At 48.2% G+C, this 27669-nt stretch overlaps 1 protein-coding gene across 5 annotated transcripts in view; it reads right to left on the bottom strand.

The window, feature by feature from the left end:
- The window catches only part of RALGPS1 (Ral GEF with PH domain and SH3 binding motif 1), a 252288-nt gene that overhangs the window by 170886 nt on the left and 53733 nt on the right, over nucleotides 1-27669 (bottom strand). For all 5 annotated transcript variants that reach the window (XM_040631909.1, XM_008698750.2, XM_008698752.2 and 2 more), the window contains 2 exons: nucleotides 10635-10718; nucleotides 2511-2600 (listed from right to left, as the gene is read on the bottom strand). In XM_040631909.1, the coding sequence (XP_040487843.1) occupies nucleotides 2511-2600; nucleotides 10635-10718 (174 nt within the window). The remainder of the gene's footprint in view (nucleotides 1-2510; nucleotides 2601-10634; nucleotides 10719-27669) is intronic.

The raw sequence follows: 27669 nt of genomic DNA, 5'->3' as shown, positions 1-27669 counted from the left end.
GATAATGTCCTTTATGTTCTTTTTTCCAGACGAATTGGAACTGTCCCAGCAGGCTTTCGTAAACTGAAGCCTCGGCTATGCCAACAATATCCACGTGGGTCTTCTGCGACTACCTTACACCCGGAACGAGAGGGGCTGAGGGAAGCTGCCACCCATCTGCGTGATCCCCCTCTGCTAGGAAGACAGAGCTCTGGCCTCTCAGTCACTTAACCGTGCTCCACGGTGGTAAGAATATTTGGATTCAATTCAGTCTCACACAAGTTCCTCACCATGGAAGACAACAGTAGGAGACACGGCCGAGAGTAAGTACAGAAAGACGTAACTGCTCTGTTCTAGGTTTGGTGCTGAGGGAAATCTGCTAACGGGACTGGGGTTTACTTCTCACTCTTGGGAGCCAGTGCAGTTTGGGCTAGTGAGTGAGCTCCATGGAACCAAGAGACCTGGTTCAATCCCAGCTCCCAGCACCCGTGTGTCCTGCCATGAGCTGCCGGCGCCCTGGCGTGCTCACGCCTTCAATGAGGAAGTTAACCACGGCATGGGCGCTACACGGGATGGTGCGTGCAAAGCGCCAGACCAGCACCTGGCACTAGGGTGAGTGCTCTGTGCCTTGTGGGCTGCTCATCCCTTATCGGGAAGACTTCTCCCCTGCCTGTCCCCGCACTTGTCTTGGGTTCTACCAAGCTCAGACGCCCCTTCCTCAAGTATGTCTTTCCTAACCCTGTTCCCAAATCTAGGGAGACTGGGGACCCTGTGTGTGTGTTCCCACCGCAGTCTGTGCATCTCCTTAGCACACTGGGCTGTAGCTGCTTTTACCTGCTTCTCTCTCGCCCTGGACCCTGTGCTCCCTGAGAGCAGGGGTGAAGCTCATCTGCCACCATATCCCTAGCACCTCACACAGCGCACAGTAGGGCCTACTGAACGAGTGAATGAATAAAAAGCCCTTATGCCTAGTCCTCATGGCTCTGTTCCTACTCAGGGATTTCTCCCTTACCACACAAGTTAATACTTCCTTTCACACATCTTGTAATAATCTCTAATTGTTCCCTGTGTATAATAATTGATTCTCTGAGAGGACTGAATTTCATCCTATGTATCTGAATTGCTATGCCTGCCACACAATTTCTTTTAGAGCTGAAGGTCCTCTGGGAGATCACCTAATCCACCCCTCTCATTTCGCAGACGGGAAACTAAGGCCCAGAGGAAGGAGGGGCGTGCACAAGAACACACTCAGGGCACAGTGCCAACACTGAGCCACCGCTGGAAGACGGCAGACGTTAAGGAGGGATCGTTTTGGATTCCTTGGAGAGGGACTGCAAACTCGTTTCCTGGAAGCACCGGAGGACTAGAACTTCATCCTGCTTTCTCCCGTGGCCCAGCATGAACTCACGGACAGTAACAAGCATCGTTAAACCCAGCCCCAGCATGGTCCCAAGCACTTCAGAATGCACATGACGTGGAAGTGTCTGTTGCCCCTGACATACTTATGGATGGATCCCCTCAACCTTCCCAAGAGGGGCAGCAGAGCAGCTCCCCTGAAGGCAAAGAGACACGCTCGAGCTCACTCACTGTAAGGCCCTGGGCCTGAGCACTTACCTCTCAGAACCTCCCCTTCCTCCTCTAGAAGTGGGAGAACAACAATGTGAACACCAAACAAGATCATGTCAGTACAGTGGCTGCTATGATGCCCGACTCAGAAGGGCATCAGTAAAGGTTAGCGGGCCTAGGATCTGGATGGGAACACAACACGTGCACACACCACATAGCGAACTAGGCAGAACAGCAGCGCGCTGCCCAGATGCAGGCAAGCCCCTTGGTCAGCAGCAGCGTAAGGGGAGGAGCTGGCAGCATGATGAGAGTGGTCCAGGAAGGCCCACGGTATCACGACCTGGGCTGGCCGACGTAAGGGAAGAGGAGGGGAAAGGTGGGATACAGACGTAAGCCTGGTGCTCAACAACTGGAAAGGACAGAACCTATCAGGGCAGGGGCAGGAGGTGGGAGTGGGGGCCAGCAGGGTCACTGGGCCTAGGCCTTAAGCTCAGGACGGGGGTGGGGTGAGCTCTGCAGACTGTGGACAAAACCGCAGGATGGGATGGTATCACGTAGCCCATCAACCCCCAGTACAGGCTGAATCTGAAACAGGAGGATAAATGGACCCCAGAGGGAGCCCCCACGGCCTCACAGAGAGTCTGAACAGCCAGCTAAAGAGAATGGTTGGCTAACATAATAATGGGTAGAGGGCCACACCACCATGTGTGCACAGGGGCGGGGAGGCTGAGTGGGCACCTAGGTCGGTCTTACAGCCTGGAGGAGTCAGGTTACAGCCTTCTGTTTGAACCCAGCCCAGCATGCCCAGAGCAAAGCAGCTCTCAAAGTACTGAGGAAACACATTCTGCAAAAAGTAAGGAAGGGAGGAAGGAAGGAGGGGTGGGAGGGAAAGGGAGAGGAAGCGAGGGAGAGGGGGAGGGAGGGAGGGAAAGAGCGGAGAAAGGGAAAATAATAAAAGAACTTACCTTGGCTATTTTCACAAAATGGCTCAGGATTTCTGCCCTTATTTTTAAAGTCTGTGCGGTTAGAATTTCTCGAACAACCCAAAAACTGACCTGTAGAGTCAAACACACATACACACACACATATACACACATACCAGAGAAGTGGTTAAATACTGGACCACCCCTGTCGCCCTCACCCACCACAGACAGGGATTTCCCAGAGGTCAGCAAGCTGGAAGAGCACAGCCTGGGGTTGCAGGTGGTTGAGGGTTCCTTTATGACACCCAGCCCTGCAAATAGGTCCCTCCTTCAGCACCTCCTCTCGAACACACACAGTGTGCCGAGAGAGACAAGTACTTTCCTCATCATCCGGGGGAATTACTAGGATTCCACAACATATGAATCTCTCTGAAGCTGTGGCAGGAAATTTTGAGATGAAGCAGACAGATTCTGCTCAAAAGGACCCCTGTTGTGGGAAAACCATGGATGGATGGTCGGATGGATGGATGGACAAATGGCCAGACAAACGGGTATGTTCACTGGGTGGACCACCATGAGATCTATATCCCCAGCCAGACCTCAAGTAAGTAGGATTCACCAATATTTGCACAATTGTAACAAATTTAATTTTCTAGGAGAGGTTCACCCAATAATTTAAATGATATGAAAGTGTCTTTCAAAGTTCCATAAAGCAACGCAGGTGAAGGGACATGTTTTTCTGGAGATCACTTATGCCAAAAGGACACGCTGGTACTTTGGGTTCAGAACATTATTCATGCTTTAAAAAAAAAAAAAAAAACAACATTATTCATGCTTGACCTCTCACAGAAATCAACATCCACAAGCCCCTGAATCCTTTTGGGAACAAGCAAGTTATCTACCAGGGTATAGTTGACTCATACGACACCTCGGTACGACACAGAAGGGCTCCGTGCCAACGAAGCCTGGGAAGTGGTTACTTTTTTGCTTCTGTCTCGCTACTGTAACAACAGTGCTGCGTGCCACGCAGATGCCCAAGGGTGGAATGACAGCACAGCGGAGACAGAGCTGAGCAGGGTACAGGGATGTGTGGAGCTGCAAGGAAGGTAAAGGCGCCTAAAACCTCTTGTACTTGACAGAGAAAAACAGGGATATTCCAGAGCTAACAAAGCCCCTTTACTGCTGCAACCAAATTTTTTCTCTTTCCTGAAATAGTCACTTTTCAATGAGAAAACAAGGAAAGAGTAACCAGGAATCAAAAATTTGCTTTTTATGTTAAGTAGGAATATTATAGAAAAGTTTTTTCCACATAATTATCCGCGGTTGCCTCCAGGACATGCCCGGGTTTCCATAGAATCATTTTTTCCAAGGAATTGCCTAAAATTAAGTTCAGACTCAAACGTTTACTAGCCAGTTATGGAAGAAAGATTTTCTGGACACCAAATGATATGCCCATAAACCTTATATTTTAATACATGCACATTTTTATGCCACAGAATCTCAAATGTGATAGTTTATATGTATAATTTAATAGATTCCTGTGTGCCAAAAAATCACACATATTTAAGGCATAATGATGGAACATGGCAGAGTTCACGCTGATCTACAGCACACGAGGCCTCTGCAACCCCGGGTCAATTCCGTTCAACAGACTGCCAATGAAGCCTGCACCGTGTGAAGACTCTAGGCACTGTGAGTCCAGACCCTCTCAGCCCTTGCCTGATACGGAGGTGACCAAAGGATCCTCCAGAAATCACATGGCAATCCCGCACATGGAAGAAGTTCAACCGAAGCGGACTGGAACACGGGAGAGGTGATGAGAGGGGGAGGCCTGCTGGAAGAGGCAGGCCTTGAAAGATGGGTAGCCTTCAAGCAGGTAAAGGTAGGATTGGGGTATCGCTGTATACACCACGACCAGGGAGGGCTGAGCAGACTGACTGGTCTGGTGTTGCAGGTGCTCTGTGGGATCAGGGTAGAGGCGGGAATCACAGCTGGGAAGGGCACTGAAGGCCAGATGGCGGGGGTCTGGAACACCAAGGTGACTAAAAGAACCTTAGGTGCTATTCTACATGGGGAGACTTCCAGAGGTTTCCGAGCAGAGAAGTGACAGAGCCTCTGTAGGTGCAGGGACACCCATCAGGAAGCTGATGCAATGGTCCAAGTAAGAGGTGGGAGGCCTGCGCTAGGGCCATGCTGAAGGAGATAGAGAGAAGGGGCAGATAAGAAAGACATTACACAGGTAGAAGCGGCAAAGTTTCAACATTTTTTATTCTCTTTTCTAACTACAAAATTTAAGAGAAGCTTAATGCAGAAAACAAGGGACACACAGATAGGCACAAAAGGCAGGAATCATTTGCCTTCATTCTTGTATACAAACCACCATGACAGAATTGTGGTTTCCGTCCTTCTACTCTCTTTTCCATTCACAGAACACACGTCTGTCTTTTTCAACTAAATTGGTATATTTATCATCATATTATCACAAGAATTTTTAAAAGTGAATAAATAGTCCTCTACAACATAATGTTTAGCAGCTGCCAAGTATTCCATCCTAGGGATGTACTATCACTGAGCATCCATCGTTGGATAGCTTATTTCTAATTATTTTGTTGTACTAAGCGATGCTGTGGTGAGCACTTCAGACATATATATTTATTCATTTTTAGTTAAAGTCTTAGGATAAATTCCAGTAAGGTGGAATGAATAAAAGTATGTGCACCTTTTTTCAAACGTATATATTTAAAAAATTGGCCTCTGAAAGGTCTATTTGTTTATCCATCAACAAGTTTGAACTGATCCATGCCCCCATGCAAGGCAAATACCAGTTATTACGATTCTTTTTTTTACTAACCTAATGGACAAAATGTCTCATTGTTTCTATTTTGCATTTCTTTCATAACTATTCAATTGACATCTTTTTTGTATTTTTTTTCAGTTTTTTGTTACAAATATTTATGAGCCATTTGTACTATTTGCCTTGTGAATTACCTACTCAGATCCTTACCCATCCTTCTAACGGGACGTCTGTCCCTTTACTACTGATTAGTAAAAGTTCTTTGTGTAGTAAGAAAATACATTAACCCTTTGTGGGCCATATACTGTACCAAGAATGCGGAGAAACTGGTACTCTTATACACTGTTTGGGGGTGGGTGTAAATTCATAGGACCATTTAGAAGAGCAACTTAAGTATACCTTTCGAGTACTTACATTCTCTCTAGAATTTTTATCTTATGAAAACACAGAAATTTGGAGGAACTCATCTACAAGGATTCACCAAAGTACTGTTTATAAAGAAAAATAATAGGGGGAAAATGCCCATCAATTGGAAACTGGTTACAGAAATAATGGTATCACCTCAGACTTTGGAAAGAAGTCACTATGGAAGGAAGCGAGCTGTTGGAATTATTCTGCAAAGGAAGTCTGTCTATTCTTCCCCATTTATTTTTGCAATCATTTATTTATATCAGAAAGGACTCATGGATATTTATTTTACACTTTGGGTTATAACCCAACACTATGTTATTTATTTTGTTGCTTAAATTGCTCCAGCTTTGGCCACTGAAAGCTTTTTCAGTTCGCTCCTGTGTTCCTTTGACCTACCCCAGCATTGTTTTGTATGGTTGGTTGGCTGGTCTGAGCACTTCCTTATTTTCTGGTACCGCTACAGGCTCATCAAGATGCTATTGCCCCAGGACTAAACCAGCCATTTCTCCAAGGAGCCTTGGTTCCTTTGATTAGAGAACAGTATTAGAAACCAAGATCTGGGGGCGCCTGGGTGGCGCAGTCGTTAAGCGTCTGCCTTCGGCTCAGGGTGTGATCCGGGTGCTCTGGGATCAAGCCCCACATCAGGCTCCTCCGCTAGGAGCCTGCTTCTTCCTCTCCCACTCCCCCTGCTTGTGTTCCCTCTCTCGCTGGCTGTCTCTCTCTGTCAAATAAATAAATAAAATCTTTAAAAAAAAAAAAAAAGAAAGAAACCAAGATCTGGGTGCTAGGTGTGCTTATTACTACTGGGCTGTCACTGTTTCTAGGTCGTCTTGGCTGGCAGAGCAAAGTAATGTATGTGTGTGCGTGTGTGTGTGCGTGTGTGTGTATGTATACTAACCCAAGTGCATATACATATCTATAAATATTCCCATATGTAACCATCTGTATCTATATTAAAATAAATATGAGTTCATATTAATGTCTTAGCCTGCTACCCTTGTCTATAACTTTCCACTCCAACAGTGAAAAACCTGGATCCTATCATCTACCATGCATTTCCTTAATTATTCAATTCCAGTATTCATGTATAATGGCTTCAGAATTGTTACCCAATCCTCCAGGGAAGCAACTATATCAGCTAGAGTACAGAGCTTATATACAGTTCCTTTTGTCTTTAGTCTTACAGGCTCCATTCATTTTCAAAGTTACTTAGATCAGCACCTTTTTCCCTCATCCCACCTCAGTGATATTGTTTCACACATTTATAATATGTTTGGATTTTTTTATTATGTTCTGCATTCCACTCTAGGATTCCTTAATTTTCACAATACACTTTTTAAATTTGCATATGCTTAAGTTTACTCTTGGTGCTGTAAAGTTCTATGGGTTTTCACAAATGCATATGGTCATGTATCCAATGATACTATGTATCATACAGTATCATACAAAATAGGCTCACCACCCTAAGAAATCCTCTGTGTTTCACCTACTTAACACTCTCGCCTTCCCAAACCTCTGGCAATCCCTGATGGATCTGTTTATCATCTCTAGAGTTTCACCTTTTTCAAAAATGTTTTTACATTCCCCAGAATGTTTTTAAAAAGCTAGGGGTGAGGGGAGGATGGGGGAAGGTGGAGGTAATCATAAATATGTCACCATTTCAGACTGATTTCTTTCACTTAGTAATAAGCATTTAAGATTCATCCATGTCTTTATACGGCTTGAGGGCTTATTCTTTTTTTTTACGAGTGCTCTTCCATTGTATGGATTTACGTTTGTCTAGCCATTCACCTATTGAAGGACATCTTACTTACTTTCAGTATTTGACAATGATGAAAAAAGCTGCTATAAACGTGTGTGCGCACGTCATGTGTGTATGTGTAGACATAAGATTTCAAAGAAGCTGGATAAATATCTAAGAGTGCAACTGCTGGACTGTACCATTTTGCATTCCCACCAGCAATGAATGAGAGTTCGTGTTGCTCCAGATACGTGCCAGCAACTGGTACCGTCACTGTTTGTTTTACTTCAGCCATTCTAACAGGTGCATGGTGTTTTGCATTTCCCCAGTGACAAATGATGTTGAGCATCTTTTCATCTTTATTGCTATTTGTACTTCCTTGGTGAGGTGTCCAGATCTTTGCCCATTTTTTAATTGGGCTGTTTTCTTACTGAGGAGTTTTAAGAGTCTATTTTGGATACAATTCTTATATCAGATATGTGTTTTGCAAATATTTCCCCAGGCTGTGCTTCATCTTTTAATTTTCTCATCAGCATCTTTTGCAGAGTAGAAATTTCTAATTTTAATGAAGTCCAGCTTATCAGTTCTTTCTTTCATGGATTGTGCTCTTGGTGTTACACCTAATAACTCATCACCAAAGGTCATGTAGATTTTCTTCTATGTTTTCACCTAAAAGTTTTATAGTTTTATCTTCTACATTTAGGTTTATGATCTATTCTGAATTAATTTTTATGGAAGATCTATTGTCTGTGTCTGGGTCCATTTTTTTACATACATAAAAAATGTTCCAATTGTTCCAGTACCATTTTGTCAAAGAAATTACACTTCCTCCATTGGGGCAGGTTCATATATATGTGTTTAGAGTCAAATTGTCAAAAGAACACATGATCCAAAAAAGGATAAGCACTTCTGTGCTCTGTGGTGAACTCCTTGGTGCTGAGATACAGCCTGGCCCATAACACAGCTCAGTGAACTTGGATGAGTCCTTCCATCCCTCTGTGAGCAATATGAACAAATCCCAAGGGACGCAGATCCCACAGAGAAGCAGGCAAGCCCACTGAGTCTGACCAGGACACTGGCCGCTGGGTTTCGGGTTTGGGCACAAGAAGCCTCAAATCTGCTGGCAACCTCCTTCCAATCAGCTGATCTTATTTTCCCTCTTATTTTCCTCAAAAACATTTGGATGTTTACTACATGCCAGACACTGAGCTAAGAGTTCTTTATATACCATTTCACTCAATCTCCAAACCAACTCTGCAAGGTGAGTCATATTATTATTCCCATTTACAGATAAGGAAACTGAGGCTCAGAAAGGTAACTGACCTGTTTCCCTTATCTGGAGTCTGATGGGGAACTTTGTTCTCACATATGAAAGTCTGCCAGGAAGGGATGCCAGTCAGTTCATCTCAGAGAAAGCAGCCCAGTGGCTGACCAGGGCTGGCTGCTGGCCAGTTTTCAAAACAGAGCTACGAGGGCTGTGTCCAGAACCCACTCGCTCTGAGTAGCTGAGGCTGGCAGCAAGACCATTTCTCAAAGCGTTCTGTTTGGGAAAATGCGACCACTTCTGGCTCGCTTCACCCACTTGGTCTGATCTGGACACAATGCAATTGTTCGCAGAACAAGCTGCACCACCCTTTGCCAAGCTGACCTGGCCTCCACCTGCAAGGCAGATTACATCAGAGCCCCCAGAAGCCCTCCTCCAGGAGCTCTGTGGCTGGTCAGAGGTGGGACTGAGCTGGCTCCCAGTCAAATAGTTTTGCTAAGGAAGCTATGAATCCTCTGATAGCGTGTACACATCTGTTTTATTTTTTAAAGCCTAAGCTTGGTTGAAAAGGGAGATTTTGAAAAGAAAGAAAAAAGAAACAAAAGGCTTGAGAACTTCTCTTTTCAAAACAAACAAGTACATACAGCCCCTACTCCAGATGCATCTAGACCCTTCTTAGTTCCTATTATAACAACAATAATGCTAACTCCAATCTTGATCTTCAGATGAAATGCTGGTGCCTCTCTGAGGCTCTCCCCATCCTTGGGTGGTAGCCAAGGCTGGGGAAGCCTGGGGAGGGCTGGGCAGTGGTGATGCATAGGGACCGGCATTTCTGAGCAGGGAGGCCCAACTGCAGGGATGGCCCAAAGGGAACCCAGGCCCATCACCCCGAGGTCCAGTCACGCACACTACGTAATCTCTAATCCACTGTCCTCATTTGAAAGAAGAAAGAAGAAAAGCTGTCAACAGCACCATTTGGGGGTTTGGCCCACTCAAAGGGGGTCTTACAAGGTAGCTTACTAGCAAAGATCACATTCTGGCAGATCTGGATAAGAAGCCAGAAGTCTACTGCCCTGAGTTGGCCTAAGCCCCCACCATCACTCCCTTACGTGGGGGTGCAAATATTCATACCTGGAGCAAACGTTCTGGTTGGACCGAGTCAGTTTGCAGCAGTATGTATGGGGCCAGTGGCCCGGCCATCAGGCACTCAAAGAAACTCAATTCAACAAGTGTTTTCTGAGCATCTCATTCGTTCATTTCCCACATATTTACTAAGGGTCTATTATACGCCTGACATTAAGCAAGGTGGCGGGAGGCGCAGTGGTGAACAAGATAGAGCCCACAGACTGGCATGGAAGGCGGAGGTGAAAGAGTTCCACAGAGTGAGCACAGATGAGCAAAGGGCCACATGGAGACAGCAGCACAGGGTGCAGTGAGGGAACATATGACAGCGAAGACCTCACACAGGCTGGGGATTCATGGAAAGCTCCCCGCAGAAGTGACATTCAGGCTGATGAGACTGGGAGCTGAACAGGGAGGAAGAATTCTGAGCTGAGAGGACAGCACGTCTGGGGGCCTGATGGGACAGGGAAGAGAAGGAAGGCCAGCCCAGATGGCTGAAGCCCACGGAATAGGGGAAGGGACAAGAGATGGAGCTAGAGGGGTGGACAGAAACCAGACCCACTGTGCAGGACCTTGCAGGGCAATTAAGGGCTCGAGCCTTAGCTTAGGTAGAATTGGAAGCCAATGAAGTGATTTAAACCCAGGAAAGATGTGTTCAGTTCCACCTGCTGTGAAAAAAGAACCATGCAGGCAAAAGGACTGATGGGCGGGGTGGTTCGGGAAGAGGGGTTTGGACCTGGGGCCAGAAGCCTGGGACTGAAACCTGGCAGGGTGCCCAGACCACAGGGGACAAGACTGCTACCTGGTCAGGCACACACAAGGGGTACTACTTACCTGGTTAAACCTCCGGGTAAAGGCCACAACGTTGGGGGCGAGACTATGTTTCTCCTTCTTACTCCATCCACAGCTGGCAAGTTCCTAGGAAGGACAGAGTCAGTTTCAACAGTGATTCTTCCTAATCAGGACACAAAACACACCAGGGGCATCTAGCGGAATGTGGACATGATATGCGGAAGAGCCAAAGCCCTGGCCATCCTTTTCTTCACCAGGGTGGGTGAGGGTTCTCCTCCTCTGGAGAGAAGGGCTGGATCTGTAGATGGAGGTGCAGCCTGGGACGCCGCCCCCCCCCCGCCCCCACCCCGAGGTGAAGATGGGAAGTGGGATACTTTTCTCCATAACCCCAGCCACATTTCTCAGGACTTCAGTGCCAAAATATCCTTAACCGCAAACTGCCTGTCTGCCAGCTCCCCTGGGACCAGAAGTCCCTTCTGAAAGCAACCTGTCTGAGAGAGGGCATAATGTGTGAGCTAGCAGGATTCATCTCCCTAGGTGAACTTAAAATTAAAATATGACTAAAGGATCTCAGAGGTCATTGGCCACGTGACATCCTCCATTCCTGGAATCAGAGAACATCCTGGCCCAAGCCCACTAAGTCAGAGAAGCTTCTGGAACTACCTCACACCCCTTCCCGAAGTTGGCCCCTCCCATATCTCATACAACCAGCAGGGGGGCAGAAGGAGAGATTGCCTTTAACATCTTCTTCACGGGCCTTGTCTCTTCTTTCCTAGCAGTAATCTGAATCATCGTATTACTTACATTTTACCCATCAGTGAGGCTGGTTCCTACCCCAGGGAGCTAACAGGAGCACTCTACCAGGATGACTTGGGGTGCCTAGGAGAACCAGGGAAGACCCACTACCCAATGCCCAACTACCCAATGCCCAGCATGCTCACCTTGTGGCTTGGGAGCCCTGGCAAAGAATGGAAGAAAGGGGGCAGATTAAAGTTCTCTACCTCTGAGTTACAAGCCCTCCTTTTAATTCATACCAGGCCTTGCTATTATTAACAACATTTTTTTGCCACACATCTGGAACTTTAATAAGATCTTTAGTGAGAGCCAGCTGCCCACCAGCTGGAACGGGGGTCTACCAGGAAGTCAGGGAGGGCAGTGGGAATGGCCAGAGACAAAACTTGTTGGGTGAGCAGCTGTGCCCAAAGTGCTGTGCCCTACGAATGCTTCTCAGGACCCAACTATAAGCCACAGAGGGGCGGGCACGGTGTGAAGCCTGGCTGGAGGCAATGGACAGCTCAAGATACAAGATCCAATGGCCTGGACCCGAGAGCGCTCAGCCACCAAGCCGGGGCTATGTACGCGGCTCCTCTTCCAGCTGCCTCCCTTCTGCAAATGCACCATTATCCTCCCATCACCCACACGGAAAACACTACCATCCCTGACCCTGCCAAGTCCTTCACATCTTCAGTGCAGACCCCAAGTACCAGTAATGACAAGGATGCGGACCAGTGCTGCCATTCAGCAGGAGCCCGCGCGTGTCAGTCAGGTGCCGGCCTCCGCACGTCTCCTGTCATCTCACAGCACAGCACTCTCACTGCCTCCATTTAGTAGAGAGGAAGCGCTCAGGATTCTTCCTCTTGAAGGAATACCTTGACCCTATCTCTTTTCAAAAGTAGGCGTGAGCCTCTCTGAGATATAGGATTTACAGTTTACCATGATTCTTCCCATTCTGAAAATGCGTATTCAACCCGCCTCAGTTACACTGACTTCTCCTCCCCTTTAGTACACTTCAATTGATTTTGCAAACGTGTATCACTGCCCTTTCCAAGTTTAATTGTGAGAACCAGAGCCTCCCTCCTCTGTGGATCCCAAAACCAGTCCTAGAAAGGTATGGGTTACAATCAGATAAAAAAGAGAATTCATAAACCTGGCGATCAAGGACTGGGGCATGGTTGTTGCCCAGTTTCTGGCTAATAGTTACTTCTTTGTTTTTTCCCTGAATTCTTTAATAGACAGCAAAAGTTATATACATATACGTGTGTGTATGTGTGTGTGTGTGCACACATGTGGTTTATGTGTACACACTTTATTAAGAGTCTGTAATGTCATTTAGAATTAGACAGACCCAGCCCCATCCTGGCCTCCACACACCAGCTGCATGATCTTCTCGGACACAATCTTCCCAGAATCTCAATTTTCACATCTTAAAATGGGTACGACACTGTATTTATCTATGAAGCTCGATATGATGATTAAATGAGATTAAGACATGCAGAGCACTTAGCACAGAACAAGTACTCAGTAAAGGTTATCTCCCTTCCCCTCCCGAGAGTCCCACTGCTGTCAGACCCAGCGAGAGCTCCAAACACCCTCTACTCTCCCCCACACCACGCTCTCATTGGGATCTTAAATTATTAACAAAATCTATTACTATTTCTCTCTCACTTTGCTGATGTCATGCACACAGGAACCAAAGCAAGAACTTAATACATCTGCCCTACATTTATTTGATAAGATCATTTCTGAGACCCTGATTCATAAATGGTTTGTGCACTTCTTGGGTTTTGAGAGACACATAACATTCAAAATTAAAGCCTCAAGAGAGGAAAACACTACGTTTGATAAAATGGATGGAGAAAGGCCTTAAGAGCCAGAAGACCCTGCTCTGAATCCCAGCCCGGCCACGTACTTGCAGGACGATCCCGAGAAAGTTAACCTCTGCCTGTACCGGTTTCGTCGCTGACGAAACAGGGACACCACAATCAACTCCACAGACTGGTGGCAGAGACTGAAAGAGGCAAAGCCTGGCAGAGGAGGCGACGCGCAGGGTGCGGGTCTGGCTCACAGCACTGGCAAGCAGCATTTGTTGAATGAATGGAGTAGGAGCATTCCTCAGTGTTGAAATCTCCCAAATTCAAGGCAGAAAGGTTTATCAGGATCTCAAAAGAAATAAGACCATTCTATCTGCACTAAAACAAGTCCTGGGCCCAACCTCCTTGGCACTGTTCCTCTTCTGTGTTTGGCCTTATAGGATTACAAGAGATTCCATCTGTGTGAAGAGGGTTTGGAAAATGTGAAGTAATAGAACAAAACTCTTCCAGTCACTAATGCCTAAAAAAGGTCTATGCTATGGAACCGATCTGAGTGTAATTAAGTTAAAATTGACTGGAGGAGACAAGGCTGTTCTAGAAGGAGACAAGGGGCTGGGCTGAGACTGGTGGCCCGCATCGCTGGTGAGCCACTCAGCTGCCCCTGGGCTGCCACACACCCCCTCCCAAGGGCGCTGGGGCCCTGATCTCGGCCAGTCTGTCCTTGGCTCTGAGTTCTCTGCTGAGGTCAGCTGGATGTGAAAGAAGAGTACGAGCCTGTATAGTCCTTCGCCAGCTTCCTCCGGGGCCTCTCCTCTGTCATGTGGATGCTCCTTGGCTTCATCAGAGACAAAACAGAAGCTGTGAGAAGAAAACTTTCTGCCACCAAATGTGCAAATTCACCTGTGTCCTCTCCCTTCCTCAGCTTCAATGGAAGAGAGACCCTTTCCTCAGGGGATCTGCTCTCCTGGGCACTGGATCTCATCTCCTCCCCTGCTCAGAAGCCTTGCCCGCAAGCCCTCTCTCCTCCCTGCACCTTCACCCCCTTCCTCTCCATGAAGAATAGTAATAGGATGATAACAACAACAGGGACAGTTATGATGAAAGACATCTTTTCCAGGCCTCCAGGCTCCTCCGGCTCCTACTCTTTCTTCCCCTTCCCGATGCATTTCCTGAAAGGGCTGTCAGTACCGCTTCCCTCTCCACCTCCTTCCCCGCCCCCCCTGCTCCACTGACACTGCTCTGTCCTCTACAGATGATAGCCTCCTGGCCAGACAGCCGCCCCACCTCTTCCCGCTCCCTGTCCCTGCCCTTCAGCACCGTGTTCTCTGGTTGTCTTCTTGCGTCTCATGACCACCATTCCCAGTCTTATTTTCCGGTTGCTTTTTTCTTTTTTCTTTTTCTTTTTTTTTAAAGATTTTATTTATTTATTTGACAGAGATAGAGACAGCCAGTGAGAGAGGGAACACAAGCAGGGGGAGTGGAGAGGAAGAAGCAGGCTCATAGCAGAGGAGCCCGATGTGGGGCTTGATCCCATAACGCCGGGATCACGCCCTGAGCCAAAGGCAGACGCTTAACCGCTGTGCCACCCAGGCGCCCCCCGGTTGCTTTCTTCTGTTCCAGCACTTTCCCCCAATCCCACTTAAATCTGTCCACAGTCATCTTCTGTACTGTTCCATGTCCACAGTCCTCCCCAGAAGCCCACATCTACTGCCATGGCTCCCACTGAATGTCTGTGCATAGCCTGGGCTTCTCTCCTGAGACCCAGACCAGGATATTCAGCCACCGCCTGGCCACACCTCGTTGGTACCCCACAGGATCCTCAACATCAGTGGGCCCAGAACCCAAAGGAGTCTGACCAGCTGCCAAGGCCAAAAGAAGCTGGTGCCAACACATGGCCCTTCCACACATGTGCTTGATTCTGACTGCAATCTTTTCCAAATCACGTTCCTAAAACATGTCCCCATGGAACATGCATCACTTTAAGGAAAGGTCACTAATCTGACTTCATGGAGTACTACCAGGTTGCTGCCGGCCAAGAGCCCCACATTACCATTTTGCTCCCTCCTCCATCCTCCATGTTTCTTCCCATTCCTCCCGTTCTAATATCTGGAACAATCTTCAGAAGAACTGGCGGGACAACCACACTTGGTCAAAGGAGTTCTAAAAACACCCCAGGGAGTAGATGACCCACTGAGGCAGTCGGGGGGACAGTGCCAGTTTTGGGGTTGGGGTGGGGTCTAAGGAGTAAGGCATTTTAGGGCCTAGACTCTGGTGACATGGTTAAGAACAGGCAAATAGGGGCGCCTGGGTGGCTCAGTCGGTTAAGTGTCTGCCTTTGGCCCACATGATCCCAGGGTCCTGGGACCAAGTCCCACATTGGGCTCCTTGCTCAGCGGGGAGCCTGCTGCTTCTTCCTCTCCCTCTGCACCTCCTCCCTGCTTGTGCTCTCTCCCTCTGTCAAACAAATAAATAAAATCTTAAAAAAAAAAAAAAGAAAAAAGAACAGGCAAATAATAGAGGGGCTGCCATTGTCCTTCAGGGACTGTCAGGCCTTGTCACCCTCAAGGAAGTCACAGTAGCCAAGGTGTGTGACACCCACATGCTCCTAGCGTGGAAGTGGGGGTGCTGGGGCTGGAGGTAGGAATGATAGCTCCTCTATGGGGGCCTCCCACCTGGAACCCAGCAGTGGGGCTGGCTCTGGTCTCAGGAGTGAACTGGGAGGGCACAGGGTCGAAAAGAGAGGGACCATGGAGTCCAGCAGTTGAGGGGTCAGATGGACTGGGGCTGACCTACAACCAACTGGCTCTGGGATCCTGGGCAAGTCACTTCCACTCCCAGGGCCTGACCTTGTGCATGTGAAAACTGACAACGATATCCACCTCTCTCACAGAGTAGTTATAAGGAGTGACTGAGGTGATGTTTGTCAACTGCTTAGCATAATATCTGATACATTGTAAGTACTTTCAATGTGTTTCTTAAATAAATAAAGTAAGGCTCAGGGGAAAAGGCAGCATGGGCAGGTGGGAGTAGGGGCAGATGATCCAGGCCGGGAGAGATCCTGCAGTCTGATGGGGATAACACCCAGAAGAGGAGTCCCTGGGCGGTAGGATTCCCAACTACGCCTGGGATGAGGGCCAAGCTCCAGCCAGATAAGCAAAAGCAAGATTTACTGACTACCAACTTTGTGCCAGGAACTGTGCTAACACTTGACACGTGCCATCTTGTGTCATCCTCACAGGACCCTCAGCGCAGGTGCGATTGCAATCACCCCCAGTTTCTAAATGAAAAGCAACATAACAAGTAGGTGAATTAATTTGCCCAGGCCACACACGCAGTTGGTGATAGTGGGAGCATGAGCCTGTCCTCACCAAAGTCAGGACAGAGCTGCAGGCCTCACATGAGACTTCAGCAGGCTCCCAGCCTCCAGGAGAAGCCAGCGGTAGGAAGGAACAGACCAAAGCAGAGGCTGGGCTGAGAACAGCAAGACGGCCAATGTGGCCGGAGCGGAGGGTGGGAGGAGAGGTGATAGCAAAGGAAGTGGGTGGGAGGCCAGGTCATAGCCCAGCCTGGACGGCAAGTGAGGACTGGATTTTATTTTATTGAGTAGGGTGGGAAGGCAACAGAGGGACTGGGCAGAGATAGCGCCCAAAGCCTCACGCACGTGTTAGGTTTCATTGCCCTGATAACACGAGCAAGAGAGTGGCAGAGTGGATGTAAACCCCTCGAGTGCTCTTCCACTAGACTAGAGTCTAGTTTGTACTATAATCTCATATGTGGGGTAGAATATTCTCATGGGAGGGCAATTCACTTTAGTAATTTGAAATAAACACCTGCAAGGACTATGTGTGTATGGAGAAAGGGGGGAGGCAGGGCCCCGGGAGAAATGAACATGAGGGCCTTCAGAAGGCCTCAGAACCCTGGCTGGCCAAACCACAAGAGGAGGAAAGAATCACTGGGGACAAATGGGTACCTTCTTTGGCATCAGAGTATTGTCCGGGGGGAAGAGATCACTGAATAAATACAAGTAATTCATCTTTCTCAGCTTTCAGTCCTACTAATTTCTATAGAATAACAACTCACAACCACTACTGTTTCATCGACTCCTCCAACTACTGTCTGGAGTTAGGACACATGTAGATTTAGGGTCATGAAGATGATGCAAATTTCCCAAAACATTCCCTATCCAGCCCCAGTACTGTGCAGCTCTGCACAATTAGAACCAGCTGTCAACGCAGGGCAGCAGCCAACTGCAACCCTGTGAACAGCCTCCGGTCCATGTGACAGAGAAAGGGCCCCCGTGAACAGAAGGGACAGGAGCCACCGGCAGCACAGCTCACCCAGATTCCCAAGCCCAATACAAGCCCATGGGGCCACCTGTTCCTTTTCCACTCTTTTGCTGGGGACTGTGCTCAATTCCCTTTCTCCATATTCTTGGGAAATGCTCTTTCCAAGTAATAGCATTCAGATGTCTGCTTTTAAAAACAATACACTTTGGCTTTTTTGATTAGGGACCCAGTAAATGTTCAGGACAGAAAACCTGGACAACACAGAAAGCCTGTAGAAGAAAATGTAAACCATCCATTAGCCTAAAACCCAGAGAAAACCAGAGTTTACACTTGGTCAATAATACGGACAATAAGAACAACAACTAATATTTATTGAGCACTTACTAAGTGCCACGTACATCAATCATTGTACACCTGCTTGTCCATCGCTCGGTGAATCCTCACAACAAGCCCAGGAGGTAAGTACCATTACTGCCCCATTTTGCAGATGAAGAAAGGGAACCCTAGTTGGAAATGTTAAGCAATTTGCTCAAATCCTCATCTATGGTCAGCATGAGGGGCAAGACTCAGACCCAGGTCTGTCTGTCTCACAAGCCTGGCTCTGAGCCACAGAACACCTCTGTCTGCAGGGCGGTGGCCACGCCCCATGCACAGGCGCAGGGGCACACACACGCGCACACACACTTGCTTGCTCCCTTGAAAACGGTGCTCCTGCCATGTCTGGGGCTCCTCAGCCTACTGTTGTCCTCACAATGCTTCCTCACATCTCCCCAGCCCTCCTTTTGCAGAGTTGTTATGACACGCACGATACCTCCTAGAAACAAGTCATCCTCATTGTCCCCTGTGGGTCTCCCTCTGAGTTCCAGAAGGAAATTTCAGCTTGTCCCTTCGCTCTGCTTTGGTTTTCCACAACACTGCATCTGTGCCCACTGTTTCCACGGCAGTTTGAATTCAGGAATCACGTTTTTCAGCACAATCCAACCCTCCATCATCTTGATCTTCACATGCCACAGGGCCACCCTGAACACTGCTGGGAACGCAGAATGAAATTTCTGCAAGTACCAGCTTCACGGGAAGGCGCAGGCTCGGACCCAGACTTCGCACTGCCTTCCACTGATTGGCCAACTAAAACTTTTCTGTGTCTGGTGAGTATGCTAAACACCACGTCGGAAACCGGAAAAGTTAACTCAGAGGTTCCAGGGCCACGTGATTTAACCAGTGAGTCCTCTCAGACTTTTACAGAACACTGAATTCTTATGCTAAATAATTTATTCCAGAGCACAAAAAGTGATGGGAAGAAGCCCCAAACCCTGACACCTAACAAATACAGAACAAGGGGGGAAAGAAGGACCCCATGACCTAGCAGGTTTGTCTAAGAAATACAAGAATAAGCTAATATTTTGAAGACTATTAACACAATAACAGCACATCAATAAATCAAAGAAAACATGTGATACGGTCCTCTCAGATACTGAAAGGTAATTAGCAAAATGCAATATTGCATTTGAGATTTTAAAAAGAAAAAACAGCGTGCCTGCTGGGTGTGAAGCTGGCTTGAGATTCTCTCTCTCCCTCTCCCTTCTGCCCCTCCCCCCACTTATACACACTCCCTCTTTCTCTCTCTCAAACAAATAAATAGTTGAAAAGGAAAAAAAACAAACTTCTTAGAAGCTTAGTAATACGCATCTCAAGCCAACAGCCATCCTTATAGTGAAGAGAAGACAAAAACCGCTGGAATTTGGATGAAAATGAGAAACAACAGGGGGTGCATGAGGTTCCTGGTCTAAAGCACAGAACACAGAAGATGATCTGAGCGGCTTTCTTCATTCTCGTCAGGATGGTACATTCGTTACCTACAATGGACCTTCAGGCATTAAGCTTGACTTCCTCATGCATCCCTGGTGGAGGAAGGCCTACGAGCTATAACCCAGCACTGGTCAACAGAAATACCACACAAACCATGTATTTTCAATGTTCTATTGGCCACATTAAAAAAGGGGGGGGTGGATAGGTGAAATTAATTTAACGATTTATTTTATTTAACTCAATATAGCCAAAATACTATCTTTCTGACCTGCAATCAATATAAAATATGACAAAATATTGGTGAGATAGTTTGATTCTTTTTTTGTACTAAGTCTCAGAAATCTGGTCTCTTCTTTACACTTATGGCACACTTCAGTTTGGACAACAGAGTTCTTACCATTGTACAAAGTCATGACATTAAAATATAAGGTATACTGGGGTGCCTGAGTGACTCAATCAGTTAAGCATTTCAGCTCAGGTCATGGTCTCAGGGTGGTGAGATCGAGCCCCGTGTCAGGCTCCAGCCAAGCCTGAAGAATGCCTGAGATTCTTTTTCTCCCTCTCCCTCTGCCCCTCCCCACCCCTACCCTGCTCGCTTGCACTTTCTCTGTCTTTCTGTCTCTTTCAAAAATAAAATAAAACATAAGGTATATTCATTGAAAAGGAGGGGTCAGGATAGGAGAATGGAAGACAAGCCAAGAAGCCTCATCAGTGGGGCCAGGGTGAGGTGGGGAGCCACAAGAGACAGACCCAGAGAGCAAGGTCAGCCTGGGACAAGCGGGAAGAATAAAAGGGTGATGAACCTGCACACGACGGACCCAGCTTCATTACGTCCTCATTACATGAGTTCTGTCCCCACCTCCACTCCCCATTCCCGCAAAGGGAGCTGGAGCTTGTCACTAAGAGGTTAGGCAGGTCCAGCCACAGCTGTTAGAAGGACTCGGGTTACAGATAGAATGACATAAATTCAAAAAAGATGGAGAAAGACACGTGCAGTTCACACGGGCGATGTCATGCTTTTATGGGGACTCTCTAAGTCAGGAGCGCAGGGTTCTAATCTCAGCTGTGCCTGAACCCCCTTCGAGACTCTGGGGCAGTCCTAACCTCTGTGGGAGCTCAGTTTCCTGTCTGTAAAGTCCAATGGCACCGGATGGTCTGTAAGTTCCTCCCAGTTCTCCCATTCTACGAGCAAAGAGAAGTAGAGGCCACATGTCTGGCTTTATATAAAAACACTGTTAAGTAAGACCTGCCTCTGGAGACTGCGTGACTGCAGTGGTTTTCCTTCTCCAAGTGTTTTGGGGGGGTGTGAAGAGGCTGAGTCTGAGAGGCAGTTATGAAGGGGTAGGAGTCTCCAGGCCCCACAGGGATGGAGTGGACATGACAATGTGGTGAAGCAGGAGACAGGAAACAGCTGTGGGGGAGGCGGGCTGGGGCAGATGGGGGCTTATGAGCAGAAAAAACACGAATGACCAGTGCAAACTCAGGTTCCAGAAAGAAGGGGAGGGAAGCAGGGAGCAAGAGAAAGGGGAGAGGGAAAAGAGAGGGGAGGGAAGGAGAGGAAAAAGGAAAGAAAAGAGAGGGAAAAGACAGCAAAAGGCATTCCAAAGCAGGAGGGCTCAACTGCAGGCCGGCTCTGGAGGTGGAGTGCGGTGGTGAGAGTTGCGCGCAGGCGGCGCAGGGACGAAGACACAGCGAGCTGCGCGGGGCAGGAGAGGAACTCAGGAGACAGAGAAACAAATGGGTAGCACATGTGAGGCATCCCACACATTTTCCATGCTCCTGACAAAAGGCAGTCTCTGAAGATCTACAAGTCAGGAGCACTCATGACTGGCTGGTCAGACACCAAGCAGGCAACCCTGGCCACCTAACACCTCGGACCCATCTGCGGGGGCTGAGACCCAAATCGTGTGGCCCCGACTCTCACCAGACAGGAAGAGAACGTGGTGGGAATACACGGAGATAACCAACCACTGGCCTCATGGCTCGTCCTCATTTTGCAAGGCAAGCAGGGTCCTTCTGGACAAGCTCAGGCCTGTTTCCAGCCTGAGAACAATAATACTAAAACAACAGTAACAACAGTAGCAAACAGCCTGCTGACTGTGTGCCAGGCACTAGGCTAAATACTTTTCCTACAACGTGTCCCCTAATCTTGAACGATGGCATCCATTGGGAAGGGCTATTATTTTTTATTTTAAGTCATCTCTACACCCACTGTGGGGCTCAAATTCAGAACCCCAAGATCAAGAGTTGCACACTCCACCGACTCAGCCAGCCAGGTGCTCCGGAAAGGGTTTTTATTGCCCCCAGTTTACATGTAAGTAAAACTGAGATTCAGAGAGGGTAACTAACTCATCCAAGGTCACACAGTAAATAAATGACAAAACTGGGATTCAGATCCGGTTTGCCTGACTCCAAAACCCAGACTCTTAGCCGCTGTGCTCTCAGCCTGGCCAAGCATTGTTACCACAATCTTCCACCAACATTCTGAATACTACTGACTGAGGATCCAGAAAGCAGAAGGCAGTACAGAGGCTACGACATGGAAACGACAGGGAGGGAAGAGAACTAACTACAACGTACTGCCTGTTTCCTACTTTCTAGGTAGTGTACGATGTACTTTTATCTACTTCATTTTGTTTAAGCCTCAAAGGCAGACCACGAAGTAACATTTTTTTAATGTTCTCCGGGCAGTGTTTAATCAGGTATACTTGAATATAAGACAAATTTCTTCACAAAACAAAATATTTGTATATGCTTAGAGTTTTCTAAGCCCCCTTTTTTCAGACAGCAATAGAAGCACCTCCTTACTAGCACCCTATTAAGAAGATAATATTTTGAGCTCTGCAGAATTGTGTGATTTTTTTGTCATTACTAAAACAGTTTCATGTATATTTTTCCTTTTTTATTACTGTAGTTGACATACAATGTGATATTAGTTTCAGGCGTATAACACAATTCTAGATAATCTACACGTGACTCAAGTATACATTATCACGGTAAGGGTAGTCACCATCTGTCACCATACAACGTTACTACAATGTTACTGACTATATTCCCTATGCTACGCCTACAGTGTTTACTATTCCATTTTATAGATAGACCATCTGAGGCTCACAGAGATGAAATAATTAATGCAAGTTCACCTAGATAGCAAACGGCAGACACCAGAGCCTGAGCTTTTAATACAAAAAGGTCCCAGAGGGAGACTGAGGTATGAGCTACGATAACCAGACAGGGACAGTGGCTGGATAGGCTTCATTCAAAAAAGGCCGACGGGGGAGGAGGAGGCTACTGTAGAAAATGATGAGCCTGGAGGTGGCACAAGAGCCCAAGGCTGTGCCGGCCCTCCGGACATCCCCCGCCCAGCTCCCTGCGGCGCCAGGCTGACGGCGCAAGGGGCCACGGGTGAGTGTTCACTCATTTGAGATTTTTTTTCAACCCATCACACTGAAACAGTCTTCTCCCCCACCCATAGTAACTTGTTTTTTGATCACAAGCAGCTTGAAGCCCCTGGACAGAGCAGGATTTTGGGAAACAAACCAAGACTTTGATAAATTCCAGCAAGGCGACACAGTGCGATGTGTTACAGCGGTGTTGGGCTGTTCTGACATTCCAGCCGTCTGACGGTGACCACAGACGGCTGCTGCGCAAGGAGACCGGGAGGAACGGCTTTCAGAAAAGCTGTTTCCTCTCCTGAAAGGCTAAAAGGAAAAACCAACCTTTCAAATGTTTGATCTATACAGGGATACTTATTTAAATTAAGTGTGAGGAAACCTTTCAGACACTAGAGCCACAAGTAAGCCTCTGATGGCATGAAACCACCTTTTATACGGGAGTGAGACCATGACTTTGGTCCCACCCTCGGGCTTGGCCAGCTTCTTGACGCTGTCCCCAGTCCCCATCTAATCAGTAATACCCAGCCAGTCTCACCCAATGCCTCCTCTGTGCCAGGCACTGTGCAAGGCTTGGGGACCGGGCATTGAACAGGCATTTGCCTTCCAGTAGAGAAGACAGACATTAATTATGAACGTGTTACGAGGCACCTAAGGACAAGGTCAGAGTGTGACAACAGTGTACCAGGAGCTGGCTTGGCTGAGGAGCAGGGACTCGCACTCAGTCAGATAACAGAGAGGACTGTCATGGAGGGCAGCATACCCAGCAGAGAACAGCAGGTGCACAGGCCTGGGGGTAAATCCGAGGACCAGGGTGGAAACCAAAGTGGGTCTGAAGCAGAGGAGTGAGTGCGGAGGGCCAGGGGGAGGGCTGGGAAGGGATGAGCCAGGTCTCACACGGCCTGTACTTCCATCTTACAGACATGGGACTGATCCTAAGGGGAAACGAGTGGAAGTTTTTGAAGAAGTTCAGGGATGTGGACAAAGATTTGAAAACTGCAAGGTGCAGTAGAGTGGGATGGGGCAGATGTGGGTATAGAGCTGTCCTCTGGGGGATAAGCACGTAAACTGAAGAGACAGTGGCAAGAGGGCAGCCCGAGGCTGGGAGGCGGCACTGCGGGGAGAGCCGGAAGGTGAGGAGATGGGGTGCAGGGGCTGACTAGGAGGAGAGAATGTGAGAGAGAGGAGGCACCCATGACAGACGCCACGGTTCTGGCCCGACCAGGTCAGGACCACAGCAGGGTTCCAGGGAAAGAACCAAAGGTTTGGTCTGGGGCATGCCATGGCTATAGGGCCCACCTGACTTTGGCTGCTGCTTAGTCAGCTTCTTGAAGGAAGCACAGCTCTACCGGCCTACCGACCAAGTTCCAAGAACCCTGGGCACGGCATTCAAAGTCTCCATACTGGGGCCCCCTACCACTCATCTAACTTTCTACATGCCCTCCCCCTCGCCTTCGCTCTAGCCAAACTAACCGGCTACTGGTCCCTGTGTGTGACCACTTTCTTCCCAACAGCCTTACCCGTGTTCAAGCTGCTCCTTCCCCCTGGAAGGCCCTTTCTCCCGATCTTGTGTCCAAATCCTACCAATCCCTGCAGGCCACAAACAAAGAGGACCCCCTCCAGGATGCTTTGCCCACTGCCCCAGCGAGAATTGTTGGCTCCCCTCCCAGACAGCACGTGGTCCATCCCCTTTAGTGTGGCCCTTCTAATTATTTATAGAAATTTCCCACCTTTCCCATTAGACCAGGGACTCCTCATTCATCCTGCAGTGCCTGAGAACACCAGGCAGGGAACCTCATGTGTGGTAAGTGCTGGACAAGTGAATAATAAGCATGGAGCCCACTAGCCCAAGCAGGCCCCAGGGACGCCTCAGCCAGCCACAGGAAGGGTGTCTGGAAGAACGTCCCTTCTGATTACATGCAAATCTACAACTCCACTCAGAGACCTCAAACATGTGGCTCCCTTGCACAGCAGCCTTCCTCCAGACACCACGCACACTCAGCACTGCAGCTGGGACCGCCCAGTCTGCTCTGGCCACCGACACATCAGAGGGCAGTGGCTTGGCACCTCCTACAGCCTCACCATCACCTCCAGGTGTCACCTGGGGTCTGAAATGGACTGTGGGGACGCTGCAGGCAGGGGCTGGCCAAGAGGAGGGAAGGGCAGCCGAGGAGCAGCAAAGTGGGGCAGGGCTGGGAGGAATGGTGCGAATCTGCCACACAGGGACAGGGACGGGCCCCGGGCATAACATTTTGAGAGCCTGCCCTCTCCAAAAAGTTTATCCACAATGCAGAGGGGAGGAAAAGGAAAAAAACAAGAGATCACAACTCATTTTATGAGTAGGTTTTATCCAAGAACCTCATATTTTCCACTGAAGGAAAAGCCGATCTACATCTAAACTTTCAAGACCTACACTCAAGAGAAAGAAACAATCTTCAGCCATAAATTAAAAGCTTTCTTTAAACTCTCATTTCCCAGGAGAGTCGAAGCTTCGCAGCCCTCCATGCCCCAGCAGTTGGGCCCTGCTGTCCGCCCGTCTAGTCAGAAGGCAAACAACACAGGCTATTTGTAATGACAGGCAAACACTAATGAATTTCAGAGCACGACTGGTGCTTGCATTTATGGATCATAAAATCATCTGGCTTCTTCTCCCCCCGTGCTGACATGCCAATGAGGCAACCCCGAGTATTTACAGGCAGGAAGGGGCTGCCAGGACCACTCTGTGAGAGGGAGGCCGGGGGTTGAGGGGGATGGCTTGTTAACCTTCCCATTACATACAAACCCATTTTTATGCTCTTACATTCATAGCCTAAACCTTGGCAAGCAAAATCCCATTAAATGGTTATTTATTTTTTTAAACATCTTGGGGTGGGAAAGAGAGTCAACCGAACTGTCCCAATTGCCTAAGGTACAAATCTAGTCAGAAGTTACCAAAATGGCTTTTTAAATATCAGCTACATATAAAGAAGGATTTAAAACGCAGTTAGATTTTTTCCAGTTAAACATATAATTTGTTTAATACACCCTACTAAATTGTAAGTGTCTAGAGGAAAGCTACTTCCATAAAACATAGGCTTTCAGTCTAAGAACAGCACACACGGGCTCAGCCACCAGGGCAGACCCCCTCACTGCCCAGCCAAGGCAGAGCCCCATCCCAGCCACACTGCCACGACCACCCGGGAGGAAGGGACCACGGTGGCTTGGGACTCCTTCCATCCAGAGGAGGTCTGGGGGAGCCTCTACGCAACCCAGATGGCCCAGACTGGCCACAGGTTATTTGGCGCCCTCCAGAAGCCGACCCTCATTTCTCAAGGAGGAGCACATCAGGGTCAACAGGAAGAGTTCTAAAAGCAGAATGAGCTCCTGTGTAAGAGGATCTTTCTTGACCCCAAATAGCTGTGTGAAGCTCACTTCCTAATGGCCAAGTGTCCCCACATCTGACCTAAGCTATGTCCGAGCGAAGTCTATCTAAACATGGACAATTCAGAGCCATTAACTTGCAGGAACCATCACTCATTCAACCAACTCCTCCCCAGGCCCTAACCCCCTTCTCTGGCTCTGTTCAGAAATCTGCACAATATGAATGTGAAAGGCACCAACCAGAGCAGATTGGTCAGAACCACAAGGTCCCCAAGAAACAAATGACATATTAGGACAAGGGGAAACTGAAAGACACTGGTTCCCCATGACTTGCATTTTGGGGGTGTCTGCCCAGCTCTTGACCATTCTGGGAACTGCAACTTGTCCTCAACCCCATCACAGGCATATCACCTCCAGTGATACAAACCTGACCCCCACTGGGCCATTAATAATTCCTTGTGTATGGATTTGGAATCTAGAAGGAGGAAGAGAGAAAAATGTCAGCATGTAAGGCTCAGGAGCCCTGGGCAGCCATGTTGTGCCCCCTTGCTGGTAGGGAAGGGTCAGAAGAAGCCAGTGGAAGCCCCGAGAAAAAGAGGAGGAAGGGCAGAGGAGATGAAAGACTAGAGTCTGACCAGACTTCCAAGCCCAGAGTCCAGCCTCTCTCCACTTCCAGGTTCCATGAGACACCACTGAAGGTTTACAGTAAATTCCCCTTTTGTCAAGCTGGCTTGAGCTGTTTTCTGCTACTTGAAACTAAAACCATCCTGACTTACCTGGTCTCCCACTGATCTGTTCTCAGCCCATCAGCCTGAATGGTCTCAATGAAGACAAGGGCAAGGAAGGGATGGGAAGGCCTGATGGAGGCCAAGGCTTGGACAGCCCATCTTTCAGAGACACCAAACAAACAAGAGTCCAGGGACCTCCTTTGGAGAGTCAGGAGTCAAGAACCATAGACCAGGGACATGGCTTCTGAGGGATTCTAGAATCTGCTGACACTCCTGATATACAGTTTTGCTTTCCTGCTTCCATCCAGAGGGGTTACCAGTTAAATTTCCACAAAATCAGGGCTGTGGGGTAATCCTTCAGAGAAGTGGGAAGGGTATGGTTAAGTGAGTATCCTGTCCCACAGGCACCCTGGGGGACTTCTGCTCTAGGGTATGAAGGTTTCAAGAAGGGAAAGCTAGCCTGAACCCGGAGGCTCAGGGACTCAGAAGAAGTGAACTGCGTGAGGCCACCCAGCCGCAAGTGGAAAGGCCAAGGTTTCAACCTAGGTAGGCTAGAGACCAAAGTCCATGCTCCCAACCCAACTCCTTTGGTAGATTTCACCTGCCAACTCTTCTTTCCCTAGGGCCTTGGGCAAAGAATTTCAGACCATCAAGAAAATAATAATGAAGTTGGACCTCTTCCCCCACCCCACCCCCCACCAGAGAGGCTATTTACAACACAATTGTCAATGAAGGGTGGTCCTGTTGGATGGGGGGGGGGGAGCTGTAGGTGCTGGGGTAGCTGAACTGCTCTGCACAGGGAAGGGAGATGGATGGTCCTGAGAGAGGAATGCAGAGCTGGGAAAGCCAGAAGAGCCCGGGATCAGCTAAGGGGCCCACAATGATGGCACATCCAGTGGATGTTTTAGAAACAG

The sequence above is a fragment of the Ursus maritimus genome, unplaced genomic scaffold (genome assembly GCF_017311325.1).
Source record: "Ursus maritimus isolate PB19 unplaced genomic scaffold, ASM1731132v1 scaffold_17, whole genome shotgun sequence".
Taxonomy (NCBI): Eukaryota; Metazoa; Chordata; class Mammalia; order Carnivora; family Ursidae; genus Ursus; species Ursus maritimus.
Note: the sequence above shows the minus strand (reverse complement) of the source record. Positions and strands in the feature narration are given on the sequence as shown.